The sequence below is a fragment of the Nematolebias whitei genome, chromosome 11, assembly GCF_014905685.2.
Source record: "Nematolebias whitei isolate Nwh7 chromosome 11, NemWhi1, whole genome shotgun sequence".
NCBI classification, from domain to species: Eukaryota; Metazoa; Chordata; class Actinopteri; order Cyprinodontiformes; family Rivulidae; genus Nematolebias; species Nematolebias whitei.
In genome coordinates this window covers 41,713,639-41,737,206 of record NC_056508.1, presented here as the reverse complement: position 1 = coordinate 41,737,206, position 23,568 = coordinate 41,713,639, and the positions used below count along the sequence as shown (strand labels likewise).

At 39.8% G+C, this 23,568-nt stretch overlaps 2 protein-coding genes across 2 annotated transcripts in view; one reads left to right on the top strand and one right to left on the bottom strand.

The window, feature by feature from the left end:
* The window catches only part of LOC119417327 (V-set and transmembrane domain-containing protein 2A), a 72,437-nt gene extending 67,993 nt beyond the window's left edge, over positions 1–4,444 (top strand). The window contains exon 4 of the mRNA XM_037684535.1: positions 3,890–4,444. Within this exon, the coding sequence (XP_037540463.1) occupies positions 3,890–4,333 (444 nt within the window). The 3' untranslated portion in view covers positions 4,334–4,444. The remainder of the gene's footprint in view (positions 1–3,889) is intronic.
* A 4,766-nt stretch (positions 4,445–9,210) lies between these two features.
* tti1 (TELO2 interacting protein 1) overlaps positions 9,211–23,568 on the bottom strand; it is a 26,740-nt gene continuing 12,382 nt past the window's right edge. Inside the window, exons 11-14 of the mRNA XM_037684376.1 lie at positions 21,461–21,601; positions 20,778–20,982; positions 10,045–10,132; positions 9,211–9,544 (exon numbers count right to left, since the gene is read on the bottom strand). Coding sequence (XP_037540304.1) covers positions 9,325–9,544; positions 10,045–10,132; positions 20,778–20,982; positions 21,461–21,601 — 654 coding nt within the window. The 3' untranslated portion in view covers positions 9,211–9,324. The remainder of the gene's footprint in view (positions 9,545–10,044; positions 10,133–20,777; positions 20,983–21,460; positions 21,602–23,568) is intronic.

Sequence of the window (23,568 nt, the reverse complement as noted above, 5' to 3'; positions counted from 1 at the left end):
TAGTTAACCAGTAAGTACTGGTTAACTACCCATTAGCTCCTGATTCATCTCTCTTTGGTTACCATGGTAACTACCCATTTGTTCCTGATTAGTCAGGATCAGAATCAGTTTATTATTGCCATGTCAATGAACGAGGTTCACAAACTAGGAATTTGCTTCGACATAAAGGTGCGAATAGTATTAAAGTAAAATAAAGTAAAAATGAAAACATTACATAAAGCATGTGTACACCCATAAATAAAGTAAAAATGAAAACATAACATAAAACATGTGTACACCCATAAATAAAGTAAAAATGAAAACATAACATAAAACATGTGTACACCCATACAATAGAATAGTTCATTTTTGCTTCCCAGGTAACTAACCAGTAGTCCCCTAATAAGTCTTGGCTGTGTATTCCCCTGTAAGTACTAACTACCCATTAGCTCCTGATTTGTTCCTTAGGTGTTCCCTAGTAATCAAATTTTGAGTACCTTATTGTAAAGTGTTACTGTTTTAATGTTTATTTTTGTGTCACGTGATGAGAAAAGGCAGATCATTCTCACATTTTCCCCTAAATGATCCACTTGTGTTCGATCAGGTTCAGCCCTCAGCTCAGCAGATCGGACATTAACGTCTTCACCTCGTCCTCGGTGGCTCAGTTGTATCACAATGTCAGCCAAATAGCAGGCAGTGGGGGCTTGTGGGTGGTTAAGAGGTCTGCTCGAGAGCATGAGGCTCGCAGTGCATCATCTTCAGATTCTAATAAACCCCCCTTCATCTTTATTGCTACAATGCCACATCCCGGTGACAAACATGGCCAAGGAGAGTCAGCAGAAGATCTTGTTTATCCTCTCATATCTACAGAGCCGGGCAGTTTGGCTGTGAGGATATCTAGAATCTAATAAAAAGCAGGAAGTGCTGTTGACTCAGGAAGACATGCTCACTCTGTGATTTAATATATTGACTTTTCCCCTCTGTAATAACAGCTAAAAAAGCAAATATAAAAACTACTGCACTTTGTCTTCTTCATACTTCTATAAGTAAAATAAAATCTACTTTCTAGTCATGGGGTCACTGCATTATAGCACATAAACAAGCCAGATATGTAGAAAGTATGAAGCGCTGATCATTAGGCAGAAACGTGAACACTCCAAAACGTGAAGCAGTTCTCTCTTTTCGCCTTTCTGACTTTCTGTAATGAAAGCTCGAGCTCCGCTGAGTGACGGATGTAAGTGTGTTGGTGTGGGTGGAGTCAAACACTGCAGGCTATGCAGCTGTAAAATTGTAAGCTCGCTCTACAAAGACGCTGGCTCATATCCATGCAGTCACACAAAACCATGACAGATCCTTACATACATGATACAAGCTCACAAATGGCCAGCATTAATTGCTAAGCTTGTATTACAAACAGCCAAAGAGGAGCAAACACAAACATGTGCCCGCATTTCAGGTAGTTCCTTCAGCTCATTTAAGACATTACTACTAGGGTGTTTGTTTTTTGTAACTTTGACATTTTTTAATTTATTTACAGTATTTCTTCTCATAGAAATGCTTTTAGAACTTTACAGTAATAAATGTGCTCTTTGAATTCTACTTCAGCATACTTGCTTTATGTCAGCTTTTAGCTGATGTTTTGCTCACTTCTGTTCTCGTAATTTTAGCTTTTAGTTACTGTTTTGCTAGTTTAAACTCTTAGCTACTGTGTTGCAAATTTTAGCTTTAAGGTAGTGTTCTGCTGACTAACTTTTAGCGATTGTGACACAAATTTATGCTTTTAACTACCAATTTTCAAATGTTTACTTCGATAGTGTCTGTCAGATTTTTGCCTTTAGCAAATGTTTGACTTTTTGCTTTCAGCAGCATTTTGCAGGGTTGAGATTTTAGCTACTGTTTTGCTGGTTTTACTTTGTAGTTTGACAGAATCAGATCCACAGCTATGCGTGAAACCATACTGTTGCTCACAGATAGTCACCTCTCGTCTAAGTCTAGCTTCCACAAAGGCATTGCTCAAGGGCCCAGAGTGGGATGAATGAGGGGGGGGGGGGTCAGGTGTGGGTGCTTCACCTACCCCACCCACATCTTTGATGTTGTCTGTACCAGGGCTTGAACCAGCGATCTTCCAATCACAGGCCCACCTTCTCTAACCTCTGCGCCACCACTCCCATTCGAGGCTCAATAGGATTAACCTGTCTAAATAAAGGTTGAATGAAAACCTCCACTGGTTATGTCATCAGGTCTTACTGCCTTCCCCTTCATTCTTTTCAGAGCTTTCCAGATTTCACCCTCACTAATCTTTCCCACTTCCTGCTCCACAGTTTCTATGACCTCTACTTTTATTCCGCTTTCATTATTTTCATTCCTTAGCTCTTCAAAGCACTCCTTCCATTTTCCCATCACACTCTCCTCACTTGTTAGAACATTACCATTGCTATCTTTAACATTCATAACTTGCTGCACATCCTTTCCAGCCTGAGCCCTCTGTCTTGCCAATCGGTACAAGTCCTTCTTGTCCTCTTTAGTGTCCAGCCTCCCATACAGCTCATCATAAGGCTTCTGCTTCGTCTTACTCCCTTCTTTGCTCTACATTGCATATCTTGATGTTCCTGTCTCCTACTCTCTTCAGTCCTCTCACAGTCATATTTCTTCTTGGCTAACCTGTTGCCAACTGTTGCTGTAGTAGCTCAGTCATCTGTAAGTTCTTTCTTACCACTCAGAGCCTTTAACAGCTCCTCTCTGAATCTCTCATAACATTCTTCCTTCTTCAGCTTCTATCATTTGTTCTTCTTCTCTGATTTTACTCTTTTCTCTTCTTCACAACAGCAGTCATTCTACACACAACCATCTGATGCTGTCTGACCATGCTGTCCCCTTCCACACCCTTACAGTCTCCAATCTCCCTCAGGTTTCCTCTTCTACACAGAATGTAGTCGACCTGCATCCTTCCTCCACTCTTATAGGTGACTCTATGTTCCTCCCTCTTTTGGAAATAGCTGTTGACTACAGCCATTTCCATTCTCTTGTCAAAATCCACCATCATCTGTCCTTCCTAGTTTCTTTCCTCGACACCAAACCTACCCATCACATCCTCATCCCGTCTGTTTCTTTCATCAACATGTCCATTCACATCTGCTCCGATCATCACTATCTCCTCCCTGGGAATATTGTCTATCACTTCCTTATAAAATGTATCTTTCTCCTCCACATCACATCCAACCAGTGGAGCATAACCACCGACAACGTTTAGCCTCACACCTTCTACTTCTATCTTCAGACACATCACCCTATCTGACACTCTTTTCACCTCTACTACATTCATTGTCAACTCCTCCTTCAGGACCACCCCTACTTCATTTCTCTTTCTATCCACACCATGGTAAAACAGTTTGAACCCTGCTCCAATGCTGCGAGCCTTGCTGCCCTTCCACTTGGCCTTTTAGACACACAAAACATCTACCTTCCTTCTCTGCATCATGCTAGCCAGCACTCTACCTTTCCATGTCATTGTCCCCACATTTAGAGTTGTAACCCTCAGTCCTACATTCTTGACTTTCCTTTTCTCCTTCTGTCTACTGACACATTTCCCTCCTTGTGGTCTCTGGCCACGACTATTTTCTGATTTTCTTGGGTTCAACTTTTCTATTTTGTCACAATAGTCAATTTATCATTGTTAATATTACAGTATTTTATCATGGTTATAGTTTGTGATAGTTTGTTAACTGTGAATTATTTGAAATAAGTAAAATTGATGACTAATATAAAATTCATGATATCAGTTTATATGCTCTAAAATGTCATGAGGCAAACATCTGGTGTCATGGTTGACCTGGTTCAGTAAATAGTTAGAGAATAATTTCTGTTAAAAACATTTTACTCATTCAGGTTTCGTGTTGTCTCTCTGTGCCAGGTCGTGAAGGTCGTAGGAAGCAACATCTCCCATAAACTCCGTCTCTCCCGAGTGAAGCCCACTGACGAAGGCACTTATGAATGTCGCGTGATCGACTTCAGCGACAACGCCGGTGCCCGCCACCACCGCGTCAGAGCGTACCTGCAGGTCGTGCCGGAGAGCAACGTCGTCGGCACCAAACACAACAACTTTGACGCCATGGATGACACCAAGAGAGAAGTGGGATTTGTCGACGGGGAGTCCCACGGCGGCACCAGAGAGCACAGTCATCACCAGAACCACGGGCACCACCAGGAGCAAGGCAAGCGGCCTTCGTCAGCCGTCCACAACGGGCACAGCCACGGCAGTCAGCAGCACAAGGCAGGCAGAGAGCTGAGGAAGAGGGACATGGACAGTAACCACAGCCACAATGACTGCAGCAACGAGCCGAGCTGCACACTGTAAACAGCTGCTACAACACAAAAAGCTTGCATCACTGCATAAAAAGCTATCCCTCTCACACAGTGCAGGCCTGTAGGCAAATCTAGAATCCATTGAAATGTACAATATGGCTTATTAGAAGCGCAGAGGTGTGACCTGTGAAGAAAGTGTGGCTTTTTCTTGCTGTGCATTGGTCTGAACTGCTCTGTAAACTGCCTGTAAAGCCTGGCTTCTCAACATCTGGCAATGATGGGAGCTGATGTGTAAATCTAGGCAGCTCCACCATTTCTGGTATTGGCACCAAAAAGAAAACCAAAAAAATTTAAATAACAATAAGACCTTAGTTCTATTATTAACCAGTGCTTTGTTCTGCTCATGTGTTTTAAATACTGTAAATGATACATTCTTTCATCCTTTCACTGCCTTACTCTGTGGTATGATACAGTATTGGAGGGAAAAATCATACACTGTAAGAGTTTTCCATAAAATAACATATTTTTTGTCCTAAGAATCCAAGGAATAAAAAAAATTATTTTTTTTTTTTTCTGTTTAAGTGTTAAGTTTGACCCCTGGGCTTTAAACTTGAAGCACTAGCTTCATTAAATCTTTTTGCATATTCAGTAATGGATATGATTATGCTGTAAAAGCTGCACACACCCAAAAGTTAGTGAGTTATTTCTCCCCATGTTTGCTCTCCGGGGAGAAAAACTTGTTTTCTTTCGCTTTCTTCAGCAGGATTTCCTCCAGGTCCCAAAGCAGCAGCCGTACTCATCAAGGACAGATTCGGTCTTCATTTATTTTGCTCTGAGTGAATACAGGAGTAGTTTAGAGAGTGAGGGATTTCAGTCCAAAACAAAGAGTGCCCGCCAGCCCCTCTTGTGCTGCAGGTTTAATCCATTCTTAGTTGTTTAGCCTGAGAGAAATCAATTCATCTGCTCCACGATGGCTTTGGAAAGCCAGGAAATGAATAAATCCGAAGCACTAAATTAACAATTTGATTTGATGTGCCTGCGAATATTGACTATAAATAAAAAGACAAATTATGATCTTGGTGGAATACTGTGCTATGAAAAAGTAATTGCCTGTTATTTTTCTTTTTTGACACAAGAAAACACTTCAGATCATCAAACAAATAATATCAGAGAAAGATAACCTGAGTTGTTACAAAATACAGTCTTAAAAGATTTTTTTTTTTTAATTAAGGGGGACAATAGCTATTGAAGCCAACCTGGTTCCGAGGAGCGTTGCTGCTGCTGTTTCCGATCATCGTTCTGCTGCAGAACCCGAATCAGCTTGAGCTTAAAGTCACGAACTGATGGCTGGACATTCTCCTTCAGGAGTTTCCGATGAATTCCTGGTTCCCTCACTGATGGCACATCATCCAGGACATGAAGCAGCCCCAGACCATCACACGACCACCACCGTGCTTGACTGTGTGATATTTTCTCTCGTCTTGGAGTTCATCCAGATGTTTTATTTTTTGTTTATGCTAAATGTGTGGTGGAACTTGAAGCACTCTATAGAAGCCATTTTTGCACCTCATTGTTGATTCATGAACTTTGACCTTAACTGAGGCCTGCAGAGCTTTGGATGTTATTCTGGTTCTTTTGGGACCACTTGGACGAGTCGTTGAGCTCTTGTAGTCGTTTTAGCTGGACGATCACTCCTGGAAAGGTTCACCACCGTTCCATGTCTTATTTTTTCTTCATTTGTGGATAACGGCTGTGTTTAAACGAGTCAGTGGGTCAGGCCAGCGTGCGAGACTGAGCTCAACTTCAACAAAAAAAAAACATAAACGGCCAAGTTATTCTGAATAGTTTTTTTTCCCCTTAATAAATCAAACTATTATCTGAAAACTGCAATTTTACTCAGATGATCTTTGTTTGCTGATCTAAAATGGTTCAGTGTGATAAAATTAAATTGTAAGGAGATAAACAGGTTTCCGCAGCACTGTATAAATATATTTTGGGCAGAGAAGTCCTGCTTTTCTCTCCCAGCTTGCTTTTGTTCTTCTCCAGAACAGCACAGCGCTCCTCCATTACATCAATAATAAAAACGCCTCAGTGCTCTCCACTGCAAGCCTCCAATCCAATTTGTATATAAGGCTGTATAATATGAAACAAAGTTAATGCATGTTTAGTCATTTTCTTAAAAATAAACTTTTTCAACCTACACAAAGTTTTTTGTCTTGTACAAATTAGGTTTATTTGAACAAATGCATCACTTTCTTTTGTAAATATATTTGTCTTTTACTTAGACCTTTTGTCTTTTCAATTTTTTTGCATTCCTGCTCTCCAAAAGTGCTGTACAGACAGATGAATGATACATTTTCTTTACAGCTGCTCAGAAATGGGGCTTCCCCTCTTCTGTCTCTCATGCTTGTGTTTCTTATAAATTGTACATGGAGGGCTGCAGATAATGTAACGATATCTTGATGAGTTCACTGATGAGAGAAGCTTCAAGAGGCCATTTGCTTGTACAATGCTCACGATGTAAAAGGAGTACGGAGTGCAGAATGTGATGCATACTTGGACATTTTTCTCCTTGAATTGGATCAGTTAGCACAAAGTAAATGGTGTTAATAGATAAATCCTTGAGCAGTGGGAGTGCTAAATGAAAGAAGTTTGCTGTTAGAGAAACACTGATATTGACTTTTCATTCTGCTTTAGAATATTTTTATTTCCAAGGCCATGAGCAGTTTTACCTCTGCTGCAGAGGAACCGCAGCACTTTTATTACGGTCGGCAGTCACCGTTTGTGGACGGAGAAGGTTGATTTACTGCAGCGCGTTGACTATTATGACTGCTTTTTATTTTGTTTTATTTATTCGAAATGGTAACTTTGATTGGTTTTTGTAAAAAAAATAAAATTGCTGTTCCAAGAGAAAGAGATAAAAATGACATTTCTTCTAGAATGTTTGGTCTCACAATAAGTGTATGCCTTTATCAAATGGAATAAATTGTATATGAAACAATAAATTTGGAGTTAACTTCTTATTTATGGGAATTCCCAAACTTCCTTTTTTTTTGCTTTATGTCGACTCTGATTTAGGTTACGGCTCCTGCTCTGTGTGCATTAAGGAAAAATAACATTAAGCAGTTGACTGTGTGTAATGGCTTCTGTCAATACACTCCCCCCTCCACCCCCATCCCTTGCTGCTGATGACTAATGGTGCTACTGTCAGCAAAGGCAGCAGGATAAATAGCAGCGGCCCAGAATGAGATAAAGAGGAGCCGCACCGTGCTCACCAGCATTAAGCCAGGCCAGCTAAATACAAAACATGAGGCAATCTTGTTTTCTTACATGCCTCATACGTTCATTATGGAGCAGAGAAGCTGCTGGTGGTGTTCAGGTAATCCTGTCATTGAGGGGCTGTGATAATGGGAGAGAACTTGTGTTTTCTTCATTTACACATGATCTCTTGAACCCTCCCTCCATCTGATAGAGCTAGGCTCGTTCTAACCAGGTGTCCTGTCATGAAAGACTTAATTTGGTCGCATTACTTTTATCGGCCCTGGAGCGTCTCAACTGGAGGGTGATGATCAAATTTATAAACGTATTGCCTTATTGTATTATTTGTTCTAGTTCTTAAAAGAACCACAAAAGACCAACATCGGTGCCATGGTTGGATCATTTTTTAATGCAACACCATTGTGTCGTCTATCTCGGGGCTCCAATAAGTTTCTGTAAAAATCTCTCCAAATTAAAGGCCAAGCCTTCCTTAAATCAGGAGTTCTCAAACGTTTTGGGTTCAGGGGCCCCTTACAGGGGAGAAAAAGTTTCAGGTACCCCCCCATTAACTTCATGTTAAAAAATAATTTTCTTCAATTTGTCTCTTTAATGCAATGGAAATATTTGTGTAACATAAATACTTAAAACCTGTTTTTTAAACGTGTTAATACATTTTTTTATACTTCTAAACATGGAGTATGTTTCATTCAAGACACAATTAACAAATATTTTAATTTCACCTTCAAAAAATTAGTTTAGAGAAAATGAATCGCATCAAAAACCGCTTTAAAACTTTACCTATTCACATAACATTATATATATCTATATATATAGATATATATAGATATATCTATATATATCCATCTATATAGATATATATATATAGATCTCGCTGACCCCCCGGGGTCCAGGGACCCCAGTTTGAGAACCACTGCCTTAAAGGAATGCATGTCACCTATCGGCCTTCATTCCAGAGTTTTAAACAAAGATATTTTGTTGAGAAATGATCGAGGGGCAGTCGTTTTGGTCAAACCGTACGTGCTGTGAATGACCCTCAGCTACTACCACGTCATATTTGAGTTCAAACTCTGTTATTTCACTGAGATTTAGCCATGTTTGTGTTGGCTACGGTCGATTAGCTGCGAGAAACAACCTTGAATAAGATCGACTCTAAAGTTTCTCTCTTGTCGGTCTGCATTCAGTGTTTTTCGTTTTTAAGTTTCATTAAAATCTGTTCAGTGGTTCGTGAGATTTTTTGCTAATGCTACAAAGCAACACCGACACGGATAAAAACATCATCGCCTAATGCAGTGAGTGATTATAAAAAACATCTATTGTTCTTTTTTTGACCTAGTTTGATCCTTCGGGGTCACTGGATGCTGGTTCTTGTGTCCAGCCATCAACGTTTGAGAAGCGGGGTACCACAAAAAACCACTCTTCTTTAACTATCTGATTTATATTTTAACAGACCGTTGGTTTCACACTTCCTGTGGTCAAATGTGAAACTCAAGAAAGTTTATGTAAAAATAGCAGGTAGATTAATTTGTTTCTTTGTAAAATAAAGAAATAACGTGAAAAAAACAAAACACATTTTCAATAATAATATAGGCCTGTCAAATATTAAACAAGTTTTTATGGAAGAGCCTTCAGCAAAGCCTTTTTATCTCGCCGTCTACATCATAAAGTGCCTGAAGGCTGCTTTTCAGGAAAGTTGTCTTCTTCTTCTTAATTAAACTGAGTCAGTGATTCACTGAGGCGTCTGTTTTAAGAGACGAGCTCAAGGTGTCAATCCCCATCTCGTGAAGCTGCTACAGATTCTGGGCCGAATTCCTCCCTCAGCAGTTTCAGCACGTTGTCTGAGTACTCGTCCTTCGATCTGCCCATCCCGCTCAGCTGGAGAGGCTGGAGGTCGGGGTGGGGCGGGGTGTAGAGGGACGGGCAGTGCAGCTCGTTTAGAGTAAACCAGAAAGTGTCCGGATCCACCTGGATTAGGTGCCGGAAAACGCTGTGGAGGAAAGAAAATAGAAAGGATTACTTCTACAGAGAAACACTTCTGTTTAATCCTGAATGACAGACCAGCTTGACTCTTGGAGCTCAAGCCAACATTTTTGTTTCGATTATACATAAAAAAAAAAAATTTGTGTAGATGTAACTTTTTAAACATGCGTTTTGTGTTGTGCTGTAGTTTTTAAATTTTCCATAATTGTTTCTGTACAGTACTTAAAGGCCTAGCGTTCCTTGAAGGAATGCATATCTAGAATTGCTTGCTATGTTTTCCTGCCATTTGCTTAATTCATAGTATTGGAAATTAAATATACAATACCTTCCTGTTTATTCCAGCTGTTTCTACACGAGTGAATGAGCACCATTCTAACAAAAATGCATAATTATCACACATAGCCTAAATATTTGCATTGTGCAATCATTATTACACTCAAATACCTAAAAAGAGCAGATACACGGCGTTGACTTTGAAATAAACAAGGGGCTTTAATAAAGTCTTACCTCAGACAAGCTTCTTGCAGTCTGAAGGGCTGTCGGCAGCTCAGGTAGGGCAGACAGGCTTCACAAACAGCATCAAGGTCTGCTTCTCCTAACAAAACCAAACAAAATGTTCATTTCTTTTATACAAACATGAGAATACACCGCGCTGTGGAAAATACTATCCCCTTTCAGATTCCTTCTGTTTCGTTTTGTCATACTTAATGTTTCAGATCATCGAACAAGCGTCATCAGATAAAGTTAACCTTGAGCTTAAAGTCATGAACTGACCAAAGGATATTTTTCTTCAGGATATTCTGGTGGAGAGCAGAATTCATGCTTCCATCAAAGAGGACATGTCGTCCAGGTCTTCAAACAGCAAGGCAGCCCCCAGACCATCACACTACCGCCACCATGTTTGACTGTTAATGTTCTTTTTCTGAAATCAGTGTTAGTTTTACACCAGATAACCAGCTAACATTAAAATAAAAAAGCTCTACATTTGACTCGTGAGTCTACAGAATATTTTTCAAAAAGTCTTGATCATCCAGATGTTTTTTGGTAAATGTGTTTGTGCCGTTTTGGCTCAGCAGCTGTTCTAGACTTGAACTTTGTCTCTTTCTTATCATTGAATCATGGACGCTGATAGACAAGTGAGCCCTGAAGAGCTTTACATGTTATATGTTGTTCTGGGTTCTTTTGGCGCCTCCTGGATGAGACGATGGGCTCTGGGAGCGGTTTTTGGTCAGCTGGCTCCTGCGAAGGTCCACTACTGCTGTTTTCTAATAATAGCTTCATTTAAGCGATGGCAGGTCTGACATTAATCAGGCCTGGGTGTGGCACTGAAACTGAACTCAACTTTCCATAACAATCAGTTCAATCATGATTCAACAAGAGGGTCAAATACTTTAACACTTTTTTTTTTTTTTTTGGGTTGGATAGGCTTGTTGTCCCTTAATAAATAAAATCATCTTATAAAAATTGTATTTTGTACTTACTCAAGTTACCCGTTCCATATTAACATTAGTTTGATGATCTGAAACGTTAAAGTGTAACAAAAGAGCATCAACAGAATAAATCTGTATGGGGGGGCAAAAATAAGTGCAGATATTAAAATAGTGGATAAAATGTCAGAAAAAGAGAAAGAATAAAAGATGAGGAATAGATGAAAGAGGAAAAAGTAGTCAAAGCCTGGACTTTACCTTTGCCAACTCCTAATGAGCTGAGAGAAACTGCTGAGGTGGCTAAGAAAATTTATCCTCCGGGTACATTTCACACATGCACAACACTTCTGTATCCTTTCCTTCACCCTTGTTTCCTTCACTCCTAGCTTGATGTGCTCTGACACACCTGCCTCGGCTCCCTTATCAGCCATTCACCATATTCGTCATAACCTTTGCAGCTCCTGCACGCTCAATCCTCTTGACTTCTCTCCACTCTTTCATCTCCTTTTTCTTCCATTTCCTCCCTCTGCATCTCGTTGCTTCTCCTTCTTTCCCAGCAGACATTTAGCAATTCCCTAAGCTGCAAACTGGGCTGCCTTTCAAGCCTCATTTCAAAACATGTCTGTCTCCTTCTCTGCTTACTCTATTTACCGATTCAGCCCACACTCGGCTTGAACAGGCCTGCTCGCTGTGAGTCAAGAATAAAAGCAGCAATGCACATTTCAGAGTTAAATAGGATTATTTAGCAACTGCTTTTATCCTCTTTCTTCCTTCCTTTTTTGGCGCTGCACTTATAGCCTGTAGCCATTTGTGGAATCAAAGTGCTTGGAGGGAAGCAGAGAGGTAAGAAACACCAAAAAGAAGAAGGCTAGTTGCTGTTAGATTTGTGGAACTGTGGCTCAAAGTATAACTGGGGTTGAAACGTATCGTTGGCTTCAGTCAATCTTTGTTTCGGGCTTTCTCTCTCTGTGGCGAAGGCTTGGTAATTGGCTTGCTGCAAGCATCCCAGAGGTAAGCAGGAGCCAAATCGGTATTCACACGAGTGAAGCTGCAGCCGCTCACTGTTTCTCTCCTGCTCTTTCACATTCTCTTCATCGCCTACACCAAATCCCTGCACTTCTGATAGGAAGGAAGACAGCGTCAAGTGCCAGAATGAAAAGGAAAAACGTAAAAATTGTTAAAAGCAGAAACTATTTCTTTTATTTAGGATGACAGAAATGACTGAAATCTATGTGGATCCAATCAAATGTCAGAACGCTCTTCGGTAGACTATTATTCTGCCTTTCAGGTTTACAGGGTGAGTGCGTATCTTCATCCTTCTGCTCTCCACCAAAAACAAAGTGGCAATGATGCTTTTAGTGTATTATTGCTCGTGTGTGAGGGTGCGTCTGTCTGTCTGTTAGAAAAATATTTCATGAAGTTGTACTTAAATTTGCAGGAAGTAGTCAGTGGACGTACATCAACAGTTTGAAAGTAAACTCTTTTAAATTGCACAATTTCATATAGTTCAGGACATATATAATTTTTGTTTTATTTCTTAAGTTAAAATGCGTACCTTTAAAACTTTGTCTTTAACACTGGACAGACTCAAATGAAACTTTCAGAAAATAAACACTGGGTGTAGATCAACATCTGATGAACTTTTGGAACCAGCTTAGTTGAGGACGGCGTCACAGGCAATAAATTAATTAATCGCATGATAAATGAAAATTATCGACCTCATTTTCATTTATCGGCTTTATTGTTTCTTCGTGTCTCTCTCTTTGTACTGAAGACACTGGATGACAAAAGGCTCAACTCCAGTGCTCTTCAATGACCTTTCCCTTTCTCTTTTCTCTTTAAAATCCATTTTTATCTTCCAAAATTGTGTTTTCGGATCGTTCAAAGCAGCTAAGCTGAGAAGCTAAAGGCTCCAGTATACTTGCGCGTCCTGTCAGCCGCGCGGAAACTGTGCGCACCGTCCGCAGATGGTTTAGACTTCATTCTCAAGCGTCCACCCGGAGCGGCTGCAGACCAGCTCCACAGACAAGGGGCGTTTACCTTTGGGACAAATTGTGTTAGCCGATTGGTCATTTGTTGACACGCCTATTGGACTGATTGACAGGTCCAAAAAAACCCCTCAAAAAACGCTAAGCTAACAGGCCGGACTCGGTGGGGTGGGGGGGACCTCGATCTTGTCAAAGCTCCAAAATTCATGGTTGAAACAAGTGCCTTTGTGTAAAAAGTTGTTTTTCTCTGCAAAAAGAAGCTGAGAACCTGTTTACTGAATTTTTATTTAAACCTTTGTGAGAAAAATGCTATGCTAAAAAGAGCTCAAACCACACCGAGCGTCCGCCATTTTTAGAACCGGAGAGAGAGAGCCCATGTCACGTCAAGGGGCCTCCCTCCCATTTTTCTTAAAGACATGCTGCTCACTCCCTCTCTATGCATCCTTCGGTCCAAACAGTCTTGTACTGCCATCCAGTGGTCAAAAAAGGTACTACATGCAAAACAAATTAAAACATTTAATCTTAAATTTGACAATAATTACTAATTATTATCAAATTTCAAACCAATATTATCGTTTATCGCAATAATTTCTGAGACAATTAATCGCCCAGAAAAATTTGTAATCATGACAGGCCTAGCTATAACTCAACCAGACGTACAGATTTTAAATTAAAGTTTGATGAGGTAGTAGCTGAGAGTCATCTTCAGCCTCCTTCATCTCTATCCTCTGCATCCTCTGTCCTCACTCCAACTACATCCATGTTCTCTCTAACTGCATCCATACATCTCCTCTTTGTCTTTTTCCTGGCAGCTGCATTTCTAACATCCTTCTACCAGTATACCCACTGTCCCTCCTCTGGACATGTCCAAACCATCTCAGTCTGGCCTCTCTAACTTTATCTCCCAGTTGTTCAACCTGTGCTGTACCTCTGATGATCTCATTCCTAATCTTGTCCATCCTTGTCACGCCTAAGGAGAACCTCATCATCTTAATTTCTGCTACTTCCAATTTTTTCTCTTGTCTTTTTGTCCATGTCTCTGTCTCCAGGCCATACAACATAGCTGGTCTCACCACTGTCTTGTAAACTTTTCTTTTTACCTTTGCTGACACCCTGTTGTCACAAATCACTCCTGAAACTTTTCTCCATCCACTCCATCCTGCATGGACTCTCTTTCACCTCTTTACCACACTCCCCATTTTCATGGACAGTGAACCCCAAGTCCTTCCTTGTAGTCTCACTGTTCCACCGGCCTCCCTCTCATTCACACACATGTACTCTGTCTTACTACGGCTGATTTTCATTCCTTTTCTTTACAGTGCATACTTCCACAAAGATTTGACCAAAATGGCTATAACTCCCTCCCATCTCATCATAAAATTATTTTATTTTTAAACTCTGGCATGAAAGATGGTGGGTGAAATGCTTTCTTTCTAGAAATCGAGATTCTTAATTTGGAGTCAGCTCTTTCAGTTCACATCAAGTGTGAAAATGGACTCGTTAGACGTAGACATGACCAGATTTATCAGAAGTGAAGCAGAAATGTTAGTTGGAGGCTGTTCCTGGATCAAATGCTTTAATGCATAGGTAGAAAAAGACATCAATCTCACTATGCTGCACTTTTCAGAAGGTGTCAAAGCTCTCACTTTTTGAGCTTCTAAAATGATGTGCAAAGAAAATCTGAGAAAAGCTATGAAGTGGACTGGCACAGAAGTCATCTGTACCTGCATCCAATAAGAGAGAAATGTCTGACTGAGGCCGTTTGATGAGAAGAAGTCAGAGCAACTGAGACGTTGTGTGTGAAGTATTCCTTGAAGGAATGCACATCAACTGCCGACTTTCATGCGCTTGTTTTAGTCTGAGCTCATCTTATGGCGAGAAACGGCACAGTTAAAGCCATTTTGAACAATTTTTGAAAATCCTGTTATGCAAAATCTCATGCAACTAGACTTCAGAAATATGTCAGTGTGTGTGTTGAGAATGACTTGCTTTATTGAAATGTCGTGCACAGACTGTGTGTTGGTGATCAGTCTCAGCTACCACCACACCAAACTTTAGCTCAAAATCTGCAAAACCGGATGAGCTATAGTGAACGTCAGTTGGCCGTGGCAGCCATTTTTATTCAGTTGTACATAGGATGACTGAGCAACTCTGTTTCAATACAGCATCTCAAACGCACTGGAGTGAAGCGTACATTATTTTTTAAATATATATTTCAGGGATATTTTCCAGTCTTTCCTAAATATGAGGGTTTAAGTGTATAATTTAGGTTCAGTTAAGAGACCTCGAGTTGGAAAACTATGGTTCAGAACAGACTGACAGGAGGATAAAGTGGAGAAGAAATTAATAAAAAGCGTTTTTTTCTACATAAATTCTTGTCAAAGACTAGTCAACAAATTCTTGAATTTAGAAATCCTAACTCTGTTTGCAGCGCAGTTTTTATCACCTGGCTGAGCAAAGGCTGCAGACAGTCCCGTCACCTCTGACTCACGGTGTCACCGGCTGCTAACGTTTCATCTGTCAGATGATCCACATTCATGATGTTAGAGCCGTCACACACTTCACCACCCTGATGTGAAGCTGACCAGGTTGTTAAACTTAAATTATAACCCCCATTTCAAAACACCATTACTAAAAACTATTTTCTTTAAAACCTCTAAAACATTATTTTTATGTAGCCGAGTGGTCTGAAATCCTGGAACTCAGTGAGTCTGTACTGGTTTAGCTGCTTCCCTGCTTTAACACACCTGGTTTAAATAAATGGGTCAATAACCTGCTTCTGGAGAACAGGTTGACATGTAGAGAAGGAGATGTAATAATCAGAACCAGGTGTTAGAACAGCTTTACCATTTTTTTCTTTGTTCTCTTACACTTCTCATTATATTGGTTTATTTATTTATTGAAAAGTTGATGTTGGAACTTTGATAGCTGCAATGCCACACTTTGTGTGAAACAAATAAAACTAGGGATGCACGATATTGGATTTTTGACCGATATCTGATATACCGATATGTTAAAACTTATTTGGCCTATAACCGATACCCATATTTTCTATACTTTCCTTTGTCAGAACATAGTCCTCTTATTTAGGCTTATTTGCTACAAAAATTGTGTCACTGCTGTAAGAGCTGGTGACATATATTCAGTAACAGCTATATGATATGCACAGCACTTTAACTTATATTAAATGAAGTGTTAAATATTATTTATTGGCATTAGTCACCTGCGATGCCATCTAACTTATCAGAATCAGAATAAACTTTATTGGAATTGCACCGAGGTACAACGCAAATATGTACGTACAGTCGTCCGAAAGATGGGCGGAGTGCACGAAGCTGCAACTACAGGAGAGCGCGGCCATTTTATCCTTATCAGATAAAAATCTTAGATAGGAAAAGGGGGAGAAACATGAGGGTAGATAGTGGTATTACAAAAAAAAGATAAAAAGATATTTCACATCTTGTCTATCAGGATAGATAAAGCTTTTTGTCCTTGGGTACTCATGTCCCAGGAGAAATTTGATAGTCAGCCCGTCTCCGAGGCCATTGGGAGTCAGATTAGATAAGCTTAATATTTGTTTTTCTTCAGGCAGACAGATTTTTTCTTCAGCCTTGAGTCCATCTTGGCATTCTGGTTCCGAAAAAGCCTAATTGTGGAATTTAGTTTCACTGATCCATGCTATGAGTCTCCTTCAAGGTCGAACCCACCACGCTGACGAGTCCCAGAAGCCGCAGGTGGTCTGCGATTCTCAATCGCCTCCACCTTACGGTTAAGCCCGTAGACCAGACGATTTAAAGTTCCCACAGCGAGGACCAGACCTTCACACTGACTCGGAAGCTTTTCCATGGCCAAAACTGCTCCCGATGTCTTCTTCAAAAGTCGATAAAACAGAGCCCCGCCGATGACAAAAAGCAGAGTCCCTGCTATCATAAGTCCAAATATGTAAACGTCTTCAACATCTTCTTTAGACAGAACAGAGAGGCACATCATCTGCCACACTCCCCACAAATCCATGACGTACCCCACAGCGTGAGTCTCAGCTGGACATGCCGGTTCCCCAGGACCTTGTCGCTTTGATGAAAAAATCTTATCAATAGAGTTGAACGCCCACGATACCAAATCCATAATCTTCTTAATTTATGTTCGGGAGATGAGACCCAGGCGCTTCAGACAGACAGAGAGCAGAGCAGGAAGAAGGAAAAAAATGGGGGAGGAGAAAATGAAGCTGCCACCTCGATCAAAGCCTGGGAGGAAAGGATGGAGGAAAGGTTATGGAGGTTTGTTCCAGGTTCCTAGCTGCAGTGTGGGATCGTCTGTACTCTTGTGCATGAAGGACAGCCTTTTTAAGTTCAAAGTTTTTGTCTATCCATTGTGCCGTAAGACTTAATCATGCTAACGGGGCTAACACTTGACGTCCAAATGTCTGTGGTAAAACTCACCCAAGTGCTATCGGCTATTAGCTTCTCAACGATGTCGGAACTGACGGCTTGTAACTCGGGTAAGGTTACGTCAGAAAAATATCTCCGACTGGGGATGATGTAGCGAAGTTCAACATAGTCCAAATATCTTCGGAATCCGACATCCTCAATGAAAAAAAAAAAAACTTCCACACCGCTGACATTTTGAATTTTCCTCTCCGTCGTGAGATCAGGTAGATGCACGTGACATTATCAGATTGTGCTGCCGCTGCAGGCATCCTTTTCACTGGGTTGTCTTACAAAAACAGCGCCTTTTCTATCAGTGAGTTATTTTGATGGAATGGACAATGTCCAATATTAAACTTTAACGCCAATATCAGCCGATACAGATACCATGCCGATAATATCATGCATCCCTAAATAAAACAATAAATTCAAACTTTCATTGGGATAATGATAGTTCCACTACATGTTCCATGTAAAAAAAAATACTTTGAGTAATCAGATATTTTGGAAAACTAGACGTCTGAATGTAGAATAGTTAAAGGGCATCAATTCTAGGCCTGTCACGATAACAAATTTTGTTGGGCGATTGTCTCAGAAATTATTGCGATAAACGATAATATTGTTTGAAATTTGATAATAATTAGTAATTATTGTCAAATTTAAGAAGAAACGTTGGTTAATTTATTTTGAGTGTAGTACCTTTTTTGACCACCAGATGGCAGTATAAGACGGTTTGAACTGAAGGATGGATAGTGAGGGAGCGAGCAGCATGTCTCTAAGAAAAATGGGAGGGAGGCCCCTTGACATGACATGGGCTGTCTCTTTCCCGTTTTTCAGTTCTCAAAATGGTGGACGCTTGGTTTAGTTTGAGCTCTTTAGCATAGCATGTTTCACACAAAGCTTTTAATAAAAAAATCTGTAAACAAGTTCTCCGCTTCTTTTTGCAGAGAAAAACAACTTTTTACATGAAGGCACGGGTTTCAACCGTGAATTTTGGAGCTTCGAGAAGACGGAGGTTTTTCCCTGAGATTGGCTTGTTAGCTTAGCTCGTAGCTTAGCTCCTCAGCTTAGCTGCTTTTAATGATCCAAAAACGCAATTTTGGACGGTTAAAACGGATTTTAAAGAGAAACGAGAAAGGGAGGGGTCAGTGAAGAGCACCAGAGTTGAGCTTTTTGTCATCCAGTGTCTTCAGTAGAAAGAGAGAGACACAAAGAAACAATAAAGCCGATAAATGAAAATGAGGTCGATAATTTTCATTTATCATGCCATTAATTGATTTATTGTTTATCGAGACAGGCCTACTCAATCCTTTGCTACAAAAGGAACAAAACAAGAGGTTACTAGGTATAAAACTTGAAAAACTAAAAACTAAGTCAGGTAAAAAGACTCAAACAGCAGCAAACAGAAAAATTAAAGACAGTGGCATTTAATGGGATCCTTTTCTGTGGAGACTGGATTTTCTGATGACACATTTAACAGAGTTTGTTTCTGGCTGTGTTGCAGTGAAAATGAAGCTTGGGAGAGCAGTTGCTTGGCGGAGGTTGCTGTGTGTTCAACTAACGATTCAGTAGCATCCTGTTGGCTCAGCTGGCTGGGGTTTGAATCCTCAAAGTCATCTTTAAAAATATGCTGAACCCAAAAGCTGCAACAGCCTGAGGGCATTTTCACTGATGGGTTTCCATTATGATTTATGGATGAGAGGAAATGGAATGTTTAATTACAAAAAATTACTAAATCTGAGGGGATTGCTGACCTCGATAACAAAAACACCTTTCTCCAAAACACAAAAAACAGACAAAATGTAGAATCAGGTTTTATTTAATGTAATAAAACAATTTAAAGCATCACTAAGTTTTAAAACTAGATTAATAATTTATGTTTATATTCAAACTGAATATAATAAAATAGCACATATTGATATATACTGTGGCCAAAATGTTTGTCTTTATACAACACTGCCACCTGGTGGTAGGAGATTAAGTTGAGACATTTTGGTCTAAAATCTTGTAAACACTGGTGTGACAGCTTTTATTTCCAAGCATTCATTGTGATATGAAATCAACAAAATAAACTGTAATTTTTAAAAGAGACAAACATTAAAAAATTGCACCTGATTGTTGCGCTCAATCTTGTACTGATCAACTTATTTCTCTCTCAGAGGAATAACATATTTATTACTCAAACGCTCATATTTACCACCTAATGCTGAAGGGACAATAATTGTGTTTTTGCCCATGTGCATTTGAATTTGTCTGCACTGTTGGCAAAATATTTCATGAAGCACTGGACAGATTTCATTGAAACATTCAGAAAGTCAGTCTCCCCACCATCACAGACATCTATACCTCTAGATGCAGGAAGAGGGCCAATTGCATCATGAAGGACCCCACTCACCCAGCATACACACTTTTAGCCCCGCTCCCCTCAGGAAGGAGGTTAAGGTGCATTAAGTCTAGAATCACTAGACTGAGGAACAGTTTCTACCCTGAAGCTGTTAAGACTCATGAATCTCTAACCAGGATAATCACTGTAAAAAAATCACACCATGTTGCTGTGTTCACGCATGCTCATCTGCTCACTCAGACTTATGTTTGTGCTGTTGTGTGACATATTTTTTCATGCTATTAGTGCTTAGTGTATATTTAGTTGTTTTTCTTGGTTCATATCTTTAAACTGTTTTTCTTTTACATTTTATTGTTGGATGTAACTGGGACCCTGTGTACATAATTTTGTTCCACCACATGTACCACATGGGGTGCGAATGACAAATAAAGAACCTTGAATCCTTGAAAGTTATCACTTAATGATCTACAATTGAACTTTTAGAGTAAACCCAATTCAAGATGGCTACCACAGCAAAGAGACTTTAGCCAACACAAAAAATGGCTAAAACTTAGCTAATTTTACAGATATTGGGCTAAAATTTGGTGTGGTAGTAGCTGACAGTCATTCACAACACATAGTCCAAGTGCAAACAGATCATGCACGTTATTGCAATATTGCACAAGATTGTGTATAACCGTTACTTTCCAGGCTTGACCATAATAAATATATCTCTGTAAAATTACGTTAAAACACAGCATGAAAGGTGTTCGGCAACATGCATCCCTTCAAGGACTGCTACGCCTTAAATTAAAATCCGTAATGAGTTTTTTTTTATATTAATATTAGCTCCCCAGAGATTACTTCCTGGAGAGCATATTAAATAACAGTTAAATGTTATAGTTGTGTATGGGTTGTTTACAGCTAACATACTTGTGCTTTTTAAAAACATTTTATTGCATGAAACAAGTGATTTTCTACACAAAGACGGTTTCTGTCTACCTTTTGTAACCTTTGTGATTCAAACATTTAGCAGGTTCAGTCAAACAGGATGCTGCGATGTGTTTTATCCTCTTACCCAGATCCAGTCTCTGACACAGGGAGCCCAGGCCCTGCAGAACAGCCAGCTGTAGTTTGTAGGCCTGGGTGTGCGAGTAGACCGGCCCGGCCTTGACGCTGATCGGAGCCTGCCGGGCCAGAGAGGAGCTCAGCTTGGGAAGGACATCCTTAGAAACCCTGGCCCTCAGAAAGTCACCACACGTTTCACCCAGAGTACACAGCACCTGATGTGTGAAGTTTATATGTAAAATATGACACGATGAAGCAAACAGTCATTTGTTTCTGTAAAAATATTAATAAAATGCATACTAGCAGTCCAGGTGAAGACATAATTTGACAGTAAACTAACTGATTTCTTGCTCTAAAAATGATCATACACTTGTAATTTTAATATTAGCAGGTCATTTTCAGCTATCTGTTCTGTCATATGTTTAAAAAGTCAACGTTGGAAAAATGATCTCTCTAAAGATTTACAAACTGCAATTTTAACAAGATTTATTTTGGTCATCTCGAGATTTTAACAATTATTTTTCTTCTATAATGCTGGACTTTAAGATCTGATCCGGTTAGAATTCAAAATCTTCTTTTACAGTATCAAATCTAATATTAGATGTTCACAAAATTCCAGCAACACGTTCGACAAATTTCTTTTCAAGGATTTTTAAGGAACTGTTTAGAGGGGAGACAGAAATGTTGACCCACCCTGAAGGCTCGGAGGACCGCTAACGGGTCATCGGCTGTGAGTCTCTGCAGAAGGGCCGGCCAGGAGCGATGAGCCATAGGCAGGAGTTCATTCTCCCTCTCGCTCAACACATAAACACACACCTCCAGCACGTCCAGCACCTACAGACAAAAACATACAGAGCTCTTCTCAACTCTGGTGTGCACATGTCTGTTCTACATGATGGAAAATAAACTGTGGTGGTCTTATAGTAAGTTTAAAAAAAAACCTCTGCTTCTTTTCAAAATGAAAAGTTACTTGACTTTCTCTGTTGTCTCAGTTGCGTATGATGAATCCATCACACTCAACTGACGTTACTATGATGAATGAATAACTTGAAATTTATTAAATATGGTGGATGCAATTCTGTTTTCTTAACCGAGTACCGTACTTGAGAGCGTACACGTCGCATCGGTCCAAAAATGTCTAATAAAGTGGGAAATAAAAAATATAAATAAATCGCTTCGCTGTATAAGTGGCATCTATTATGTGTCAACGCTGACCACTTGGAAATGTGGGTGGGTGTTGTGTCAAAATGTTTTGTTTTTAACTTAGCTAGATTGTTATTATATTTTAATTAAAATTTTGTAAAAATATTTTGATTTACATTAGAATTAAGAAAAAAGGGGCAGTTTTCATAAGACTAGTTCTTCTGCCACCTTTCATTTTATTTTATTTACATTTTTTGATTGTATTGTGTGTGTGTGTGTATATATATATATATATATATATATATATATATATATATATACAGGGTATATGCAGGAATAATGAAGTTAATTTCAATACCTTTTCAAGACTTTTTCAAGACCTTCCAAAATAAATTCAAGACCTTATCGTCACTTTGTTTTATTAAGCAACAAATCTTTGATTTACAAAACTGCTGTTGTTTTCAATTAAATCCGTGAATCTCAAACCTACAACAGAACTGAGATACAGTGGATAGAAAAAAATTCAAAAGAAGAAACTGAACCACGACTAGGTTTAAGAAAATATAGCTTAGGTTACAACAAGACTCGTAGTTATTTTAAAGTAACTTGGTTGAACAATGGCGAATAAGAAATAAACACAGAAATCATTACATGTGCCTCAGTGCAGTTGCTTTGCATTCCAGCAACTCTTCAGTTTGCACCAGCTCACTGAGTTTTTCTTTACGTCTCCTTCTCAAGACATTGGACTTGGTGATCAGTTGGGCCATTAAAGAACCTGACTTTCCCTCTGCCTGCTCTGCCAACTGATCTGCATCTTTTTGCAGAGAATCGCACACCTCTTGTAGAAGTTTTCTCTTTTTTTTCAGCTCTTCTAACTCAGCTCCAGCTGCTTTCCTCTTAAGGCTCTGTGTGGAAGTTTCTTTCTTCTTTCGTTGCTGTTCCAGGTAAATCCTGTACTTTGACCTTGCAGAGGCAACAGAAGCCAGCAGCTCCATGGTCAGAGGTACCTGCAGAACACCCCCACAGACACTGACCTTGTCGCAGATCAACCTCAACCTTGGTTGGTTCAGGCACACGGTTAGCTGGAAGCGCTGTCGCTGGTGGAGCACAGAAACTGCTGATAGATATCTGCGTTTTGCGGCTAGCTGCACTTTTGTGGCTAGCTCCAGTCATATGGGACTTCAAGGCGTTTATGCCCATCGAGGCTACGCTCATCTTTTTTTTACAAAATGTACAATAAGCCTCGCGGTTATTCTCGGCGACAGGCCTCAGCCATTCTTGAAATCAGGCATCTCCAACCAGGAGTCCGAAAACTTGCATTTACCCATTATTCTCACGGTCTCGCGGCAACTTACTCGAACACACAGACTCAAAGCAGCTGCGCATGCGCACAAGATAGGCCTAGCCGTTAAGGCTGTTGTAACCTGACACTCTAAATTTGTGCGAAGCAGTTTCCGAATCCTCCGCGGTGAGGAAAACAAATATCAGTCATACATACTTTTTGCTGTCAAATTATTTAAAGCTAGAATAACAGCAAAAAAAAATAATACCTCAGCAAATCGCTTTCAAGACTTTTTAATACTTTTCAAGACCCTTAATTTTCCCAAATTTGATTTATCAACTTTTAATAACTTTCAAGACCCCGCGGACACTCTGAT